The sequence below is a fragment of the Kogia breviceps genome, chromosome 16, assembly GCF_026419965.1.
Source record: "Kogia breviceps isolate mKogBre1 chromosome 16, mKogBre1 haplotype 1, whole genome shotgun sequence".
Lineage (NCBI taxonomy): Eukaryota > Metazoa > Chordata > Mammalia > Artiodactyla > Physeteridae > Kogia > Kogia breviceps.
Window position 1 is genome coordinate 34,426,939 of NC_081325.1, and position 8,414 is coordinate 34,435,352.

The window sequence follows — 8,414 nt, forward strand, 5'->3', positions numbered from 1 at the left end:
CTACCTCAGAGTGAGGACAATGTTCAGGTATCTATGTCTCTGGTGTCTGTGAGCTGAGGTTGCCCAGTGAACTGAAGAGCACCATATGCTCAATGCTGTCCTTTCATTACATTCTTCATTGTCTGCCAAAAGTCAGGACCCCACAGAGTCCTCACCTCACCAAGGAAGGAGAGATTGGAACCCGAGTCTCTGTAAACTCAGATGAGGATTGTATAATTCTTCTTTTTACAGTTGTCAATCGAAACATGTTCTGGGAGCACAAATTAGAATCCTTATGAGAGCTATTACTGCAATCAAGTCCACTTTATACACCTTCCCTAATATTGCTTCACTGATATTTCTTAGGCAAGATTATGCCTGGTGTTTTCATAAAATACATTCAAAGCACCCAAAAAGACAAAGGATTTGGATTTTATTTTTAATACACTAATAATACAAAATTGTTTTAAAAGAAGTGTTTCTTTTTCCTTTTACTTTTAACTGCCATTGATAAAAGCATAACTGCCAAGAAAACTTTTTTTTTTAATAGGGTCAGGGCCTCTAAAGAGTCAAGTAAGGTAAATTGTTTCCTCCCTTGTAGTTGAAATTGCTGTGTTGTTTTAAATTTCCAGTTCCAAATTAATGAACAGTTTTCTCTGTAGTGTAAGAATGGGTTTGGCACTGTGAAGATCAGAGCAATCTCTTCTTCCTTAAATTGGGCAAAGAGTACTCACTGGTTCTCAAACTGTTAAATGGATATTAGGGTTTTTAATGAATGGAACATTTATTTTTGTGCCAGCTCAACTAACAACATTGACATGATTAGCATACATTTTGGCAACCATTCTAGCACAAGGTGTTAGTAAAATGGGGCTTTTATCTTTGAGCTTAACTTACTTTAACTTTCCTTGTTATATACATTTTTAAAGTGAATGAGATGCTTTTGTAAAGGAAATCTTGGCACAAGAAGTTATTCAGAAATATGTCCTTTTATTAATGTTACAGACATTTTTTTCATGCTAAAGATGAAATCCATACCCCAAACACATGAACCTTCTTCAAACTCATAAGTGAATAAAATGTTTTTTTATTTATACTGATAATTAAATCATTGCATTTGTAGAGGACTTTTTTTTTAATGGTACTACTTGTTTCACATGTATTTCCTTCCTGTAAAAGAGAGAAATCAGATATAAAAATGACTGGTGGAGGATGGTTTCCTCCATTGCTCTATATCAATTATGAATGAAAAATTTGGGGGGTTAAATGATCTTACTTTCTTAGCTCAGTGGACTCTCATAAAAAAAGAATTTCCAATAAAAATATATTTCCTTTTTGTAACAAACTCTACTGCCTCATATGCTTATTATTTTATTTATTTAAATTCTCAAATTGAAGAAATCAAAAATGAGTTAATACCTATTCAAAATGTCTTGGGTTTTTGTATTCAATTCTTGTTTTGCAATGTGTTTTTATTTTAAAATTTATTGAAAGCACTTGTAACACAGCTAACAGAGGATTTGTTATAAGTATGTATTAAAATGAGAGTTTATAATTTATTCTAAGTCATAATAAATTAATATGCATGTACACATGCATGGGTGTAAATTTTCATGTGAACTTCTATCAAACACATAGGCATACTCTTTTTCTATTATATATATGTGTGTGTGTGTGTGTGTGTGTGTGTCTATATATGTATATAACTACACATGTATTTAATAATAATTTACCAAATGTTTAATTAAGTAATGAATTAGTTTAATATAAACATTAGCATAACAGAATATTTACAGTTTACCCACATTTACCTCTAAAAGCAAATGAATGCCATTAACAGGAACTTCAGTAAAAGAACAAGCCCATGTTCAAATATAAAACAGTAAAAATGAGAAAGAAATTATGAAAATATATACCTTTAATTTGCAGACATAGAAACACTTTTGGTACAGTACAGACACATGATACCCAAAAGTAGAATGATCCAGTTTAAGCTAACACTTAGTCTTTGTTTACAAAGATAATTTTGCTATAGCTCTCATATAAAATAAAATTTCCAGCTCACACAAGGAAGTGAAGGTGACCAATCACTGATAAACCAGCTTGCTTCACTGCAAAGTGTTCAGTAAAAGCTAAATTTTCAAAGAAATCTGCTGCTGGGCTTACAAATAAACTCTTGGACCTAATCCAAAGCCAAAGAAAGGAAGCCAGAAACAGTAGCCAACAAACCTAAACAACAACAAAAAGATAAGTATAACTTTCATAGAAAAGGTCCAGCTAAAACAACCAGTAGTGTCCACCAGCTTCTAGAATAATTTTGTTATAATAAGATTTTTCTTTTTTTATGTAACACATGAGTTTAAGTCTATAAGAATATAATACATAACCCAAGAATAAAGCACTACTGACAAGTTGTGAAAGCATCAAAATGTCATGAACACCTATGAAGCAACTAAGATTGAAACATATCTTTGCTTCTGGCTGTTTCTCTTGGACTTAATTTCTAGTTACATTTTCTTTAAGAAAGAATATATGTATTTTCCCTTGTAATAATAGCAAGTGCAGTGGTAAAGCAAACAGAAAGCAACCAGAGTACACAGAAGGTGAATTACTCTTCAGCACGTCAAATCTTTAACACATGGCAAAGCGTTTATCCTTACTAGAAAAGAATTGTGCTTCTTTGTGAAGTCTTCTCTTTCAAATTATACATTATGCACTTGTGAGGTAATAAACATTCTTTTTACAAATGCATTTCTTTTCTTTTTTATCATACATTTAAGTGGGATGACATTCCATTTACTTTAATTTCATCTTTGTTTAATGTTAAAAACAATATATTTAAAATAGACTCTCATTAATTTCATGTACAACTGTCATGTACAATACCTTAAAAGAGTTCCCTGCAAAGGAGCAGCTGATGCCCTCTTGTGGTTAAAGGACATTTTTAGGCAAAAAATGCAATGTACCATTTTCTTACCTTATTCCCGGGTTTTAACAATCATCTGCTTGGTGTATGAAAGCTGCAAATCATGTCCAAGCTTTTTTTTATAACAGTTCCATAGCTGTTAGTACCAATTTTCATTTAAAAATGCTGTACACATTTTATAACCTCTGATTTTGAATTTAAAAACCTGTAAACAGCTATTTACAATACAGTACCAGTTATAAATTAGATGTCCAACACTCTTTGGGTGGTGAACTCTCCAAAGTCAGTTAAAACATCTCTGTTACTCCACAGCAAAAAAAAAAAAAAAAAAAATCAAATATTAGAAATATCCATTGGTTTCCTCTCTCTCATATGCAAGTCAATTTTTCCTTTTAATGGAATTTGTACTTCCAAATTTTCATCCTCCCTGTGATACCTTTTCCCTCTCAAACAGATGTATATGCCCATCCCTGTTACGAGAGTGATAGAACCCAAACTTATTACAGACAGAGCTACTAAGGTGGGCATGCAAGACACAGGCTCAACTTTCCTATGAGTCGGTTCTATTGAGATCTGTGGTTCTTTCTCCTCTATGTTAATTTCTGGTTCCTTTCTTAAAAGACTCTCAATGTAGCTCTCATTACTGACAGTGTCATTGACAAATAGATTCACCATGACCGTGGAATGGAGAGGTTCCGGATAACCATGATCACTCACTTTCACCAGTAAACGATGGAGCCCATAATCTGTCTGCAGCAATGCCTCCTCCAAAGTAATGTTGCCAGTTTTAGGGTCAATCCTAAATGACTCAGGCCTAGGCCCTCTTCTCCCTATGATGCTGTAAGCTATGACAGCATTCATGCCTGTGTCTTTGTCAACTGCATAGACCTCTGTAACTGGGGATCCAGGGAGAGTAGAAGGTAATACCAACAGGTAAGACATGTTAGATTGAGGAAATAAAACAAGAGGTGGGTTGTCGTTGATATCTAGAAGGAGAATTGTGATTTTTGTGGTAGAGGAGAGGGGAGGCTCACCTCCATCAACAGCTTCAACCCACAAAGTATAGGAGCTTTGCTGCTCTCTGTCCAAAGAGACTTTGGCTCTCAGCATGCCCTTTCCTGTGTCTATGACAAAAATATCACTCTGGTTCACCATGGAGAGGGCAACCCATCCATTTTGCCCAGCATCGGCATCTGTTACACTAATTACTCCAATTTCACCATATCCTGGAAAGTTTTCTGGCACAAAGAAGCTGAAGTCCTTGTTGATGAACCTGGGACTGTTGTCATTTTTATCCAACACTGTGATAGCCACGGTGGCTACTGATTCTTTGGGTGGCTTCCCAGAGTCAACAGCTCTGACTGTGTACTTGTACTTTTCTTTCTCTTCTCGATCCAGCTGAGTAGAAACTGTCAGAACTCCTGTGACACTGTCTAAGGAAAAATATGATGGAGCATCAGGTCCCAGAAAATATGAAACTTGTCCACTCTCTCCACTGTCAGCATCTGTAGCTTCTAGCTTAGTCAAAAAGGCATTGGGTGAGTTGTTTTCTTCAATGGTTAGTTCCACCAAGGGTTGAAGGAAAATAGGAGCATTATCATTGTCATCTAAAAGTTGCACTTTAATCATTTTTTTGACATGAAATCCCTCAGAGTTCCAGGCTACCACAGCTATTTCATAGAACTGCTGTAGCTCATAATCCATAGGTTTTGTGGTTTCTAGCAGATATTCATTACTGTATGGTTTGTAGGGTAATAACCTAAATGGTCCTTCACCATCCAAGTAGCAGTTAACCTTGTATTTACCTTCTGGATCTCTTATGGTGAAAAATGCAATTGGAGTGTTAACAGGTTCCAGTTCTTTCAGGTAAACAATACCATCTATCTCATTCGCTATATAACGAGGGACAATTTCAGGTGGTCTGAAAATGACTTTGATAATGGTCACCAGAGCAGTTATCACAGCAGGGATGCAGCCCGGTCCATTAGCAAGAATGGTGAGCTTGTGCATTTGCAGAACACTTCTTCCAATCTTACTGAAAAGTTTAATGACTCCAGTGTTTTCATCCAGATGGAATAAATCCTTGGATGCTTGTGGAACTTTCTGGCTGTAAGAGTAGGTGATCTGAGCATTGTTTCCCAAGTCTCTGTCCACAGCCTGGACAGCTGCAATCGGTGTGCCCACTGTAGCATTCCCATACACAGTGACATTGATTTGTGAGTCTGTGAAGAGAGGGCAATTGTCATTAATGTCACTTATGCCAATGGTGAGGGTGGCACTGCCCAACAGTGGTGGAGACCCACCATCCTCAGCTATGATGATGCTTACATACTGGTCCTGGGTCTCCCTGTCCAACAGTCCCATGACAATTAGGTAGGGGGTTCGCTCCCCATTCTCATTCTCCTCCACGTCCAGGGTGAACATACGATGGTAGTCCAGCAAGCGGTAGGTCTGAACTCCGTTAGTGCCTATATCTCGGTCCATGGCAGGATGCTCTATGGCCAGCCGGGTGTTTACAGGTGCATTTTCTGGGACCCAAACCGATATTTCGGAAACAGGGAACTGTGGGGCATTGTCATTGATGTCCCGGATAGCGATTTTCACCTTCACAAACCTAAAGTATTCCTGAGGCAGGACCAGTACATCCAGAAGCAAAAGACAAGAGTCAGCGGAAGGAGAAGAGGAGATGGAAATGCTGCCCCCCCAGGCAGCCCCTCCACCTCCTTCAAGACACAGGGCCTCCCTGTCGATCTCCTGGGCAGAAGTGTGCAGCTCCCCAGAGCGGTTGTCTAGGGTCACGTACTGGCCACTCAGTCCCTGGGAGGCCAGGTTGAAGGAGAGAGGAGTGTTCCGCTTGGCGCCGCTGTGCTCCAGGGCCTGCGACTGCGGGTCCTGCCTCGCTGCTCCGGGCACCAGCCGCAGGTCCTCGGCCAGGCTGCCGATGAGCACCCCCGCGGGCAGTCCCTCGTTCAGGCTGTACATAAGCTCCGTGGCCCGGCTGTAACTCGCCCGGCAGTTGAAGGGTCCCACGAAGAGGAAAAACAGAAGCAGATGCTGAACGTGGGGGGTGGAGAGAAGGCTTATTACACACACGCGGAAAAACACAGAGCCTGGAGGCAGAACCACTGCCCTGGGGTCATTCTGGCTCCATCCCCATTCCCAAAGGCAAACGCTCCCGTCAGAACGGGGTGAAGAGGAAACTTGCTGTAAAGGAGAGATCTATGGGGCAACACTGTCTCCAAAACTTATTTTTTCTCTTTACTTTCTACATCTCCCCCCCACCCCCCGCCCCTGCCCGGCTCCCCATCACCACCTCACTCAGTTAACATTCGGAATCCCAAACCATAAATCATCCCTGGAAGTACATGTCGGAGTGGAGAGGACTGCGCAACGCGACAGAGAAACCACCAGGGTAGGTCATGGGGAGGGAGTGGGCTGGTAGTGGAGAGGACCGAGAGGTGGGCACTTTATTTTCCATTGAAAGGTTTCTACCACTAAGATCCCCGGAATGCAAAATGTGTTACATCCCTTGCTATGAGACCGATAACAACAGTATTAATAATAATAATAATAATATAGTAACTCTAACCCTTCGGACTCCTTACCCCACTAAATAAACGCTTTAGGTCGGAAGAACTGATTTTCATTTTAGTACCTATCTAAAATCAAATCGAAAGGATCTGTATTTCCACCCCCTAACAAGCTCTCACTAATCCCCCTCCCTTAGGGAAAGAGAAGTAAATGTGGGAAATGATTATGCAAAAACAATTTGTCATTTGCAGTAGACAGTCACAGCCAGATGCTGGCCGCAGGAAACAATCTACGAACCCCTTTATCTCAAAGCCCACTGAGCACACCCCAGCCTTCTCCACCTCATCTGCCTACATTTCTGCTTCAGAAACTTCTCCCGACCCAAGGACTTGCCTATTCCTTGCTAAAATGCAGACACATTATCCCAAACTCCCTTTCCCTCCACCCAACCTTCCTGGGAAGTTTGGATTAAGGTAAAAGATTTGAGAAACCATCAAGGAGTGGGAACTGCCCCACAGTATTGCAACTTGTCGGGGCCGCGAGGCTCGTGGACCCCTTCCCTTACCGGAAGGTTTCTGTGGCTGGTGCTGCTCCTGAAACGACTTAGACGCCCCATATCCAGGCGCGGGTGCCAGGTCGCTGGGCGCCAGCTCACTGGCAGGGCCCGCGAGCTGCGCGCATCCCCTCGGCCGCGCATTCCCAAGGAGGCTGCAGTGGGCGCGCTCCTGACGGGGAGGCGGCAGAAGACACTCCCTCTCTCTGCATGCAAATCGCTGGGAACTTCAGCCAATAGTCACTGGCTCGTCAGTTAAGGACAGCAGCTCAAGGGGGGCAGAAAGGCGAGGGGGTACCGAGACAAGGTCATGGTTTCCTGTCCTGGAGCTGGGTTAAGTCCAGACCCCGCCGGAGGAGCCGGAGCGGGGACTTGCCTCTGAAGACGGCGACTAGGCGCCACCCGGTCAGACTCCGGGGCGCTTGCCCACCGTCCTCCCTCCTCGCAGCACCAGTCAGGACCCAAGTCCACAGGTTGCGAGCGTGAGAGGGAGAATTAGACTAAATTAATAAGCCTGCATTTATATCTGATTAGAGAGAAAGGAAGTCGGCACTAGAGAGCAATCACAGGCGCGATCCCCAAACGCCTGCTTTGCCACCAGTTCTTCCGAGAGAATTGGATCCAGCAGTGTTTGCACAGAGAAAGAAAATCCACTTTCTCTGCAGAGAGAAGGAACTTCAAACTCTTAGTAAGGCGGTCTGGAGCAGAGAAGCAAATATATGAATTCGGTGAAGGTTTCGACGTGCTTTAATTTTGAAGCTTCGCAGTTGGCGGTGACAAAGCTTCTGCCAATTTCCTAGTTGTAGGCGCAAGTGTCTCTGGGTGTCTGCCTTGTGGTCTTTTGAGACAACCGCGGCTTCTGGCTAAGGTAAAGAGCCAAGAGGGAGAGTGGCAACAATTGCTTGGTAACAGAAGTGGTTCTGCCTGCAAGCAATTTTAACAGATTTCTCTTAGGGATGTATTTTCTTTTTCTTTCTTTTTTTGGAGGGCACTCACTGAAGCCTAGGTTCAAAAGAAAGTCTACGTTTCAAGTTATTACTTTTTTTTTTTTTTTTTCCTTAGAATTTTTACTGGGAAAGGAATTCTGAAGAAGTGTGGTGGAGAATGCTTGGCTATCCCCTCTGGCTCTGACACTAAATAGCCATATGACAAGTTTCCTCATTTATAAATTCAGGGCTGGTGAGAGACTCCAGTGCATTAAGTCTGTGAAACACTTTTTGATCTGCAGGGTGCCAAGTAAATAGTGGTAAAGACCATTGGTCTTTCCCTGAGTAGACATTTCTCTTCATCCCTAGGTTTCCATATATCCTGTGGGCTGCCCTGAACATAAAACCCTCCCAGATGAGTAACTAATGACTGAGCCTGGAATAGAAAAGTACTCCTCCTGGGTTAGAGAAAGATCTGACATCTTGTGTTTTCCATAGG

General features: G+C 41.8%; 1 protein-coding gene across 1 annotated transcript; it reads right to left on the minus strand.

Moving 5' to 3' along the window:
- Window positions 1-1,098: 1,098 nt before the first annotated feature.
- On the minus strand, window positions 1,099-7,149 carry PCDH20 (protocadherin 20). Its single transcript, XM_059042389.2, has 2 exons — window positions 7,002-7,149; window positions 1,099-5,959 (listed from the first exon to the last, which is right to left on the minus strand). The coding sequence occupies exons 1-2, from the start codon at window positions 7,131-7,133 to the stop codon at window positions 3,239-3,241; spliced, it is 2,853 nt and encodes a 950-aa protein (XP_058898372.1). The 5' UTR covers window positions 7,134-7,149; the 3' UTR covers window positions 1,099-3,238.
- Between the last annotated feature and the right edge of the window lie 1,265 nt (window positions 7,150-8,414).

Coding starts and splice junctions, on each gene's coding strand:
- PCDH20 (XM_059042389.2), bottom strand. CDS start 7,133: ATGCGCGGCCGAGGGGATGCGCGCAGCTCGCGGGCCCTGCCAGTGAGC. Junction 5,960..7,001: donor CCAGCCACAGAAACCTTCCG/GTAAGGGAAGGG, acceptor CCCCACGTTCAG/CATCTGCTTCTGTTTTTCCT.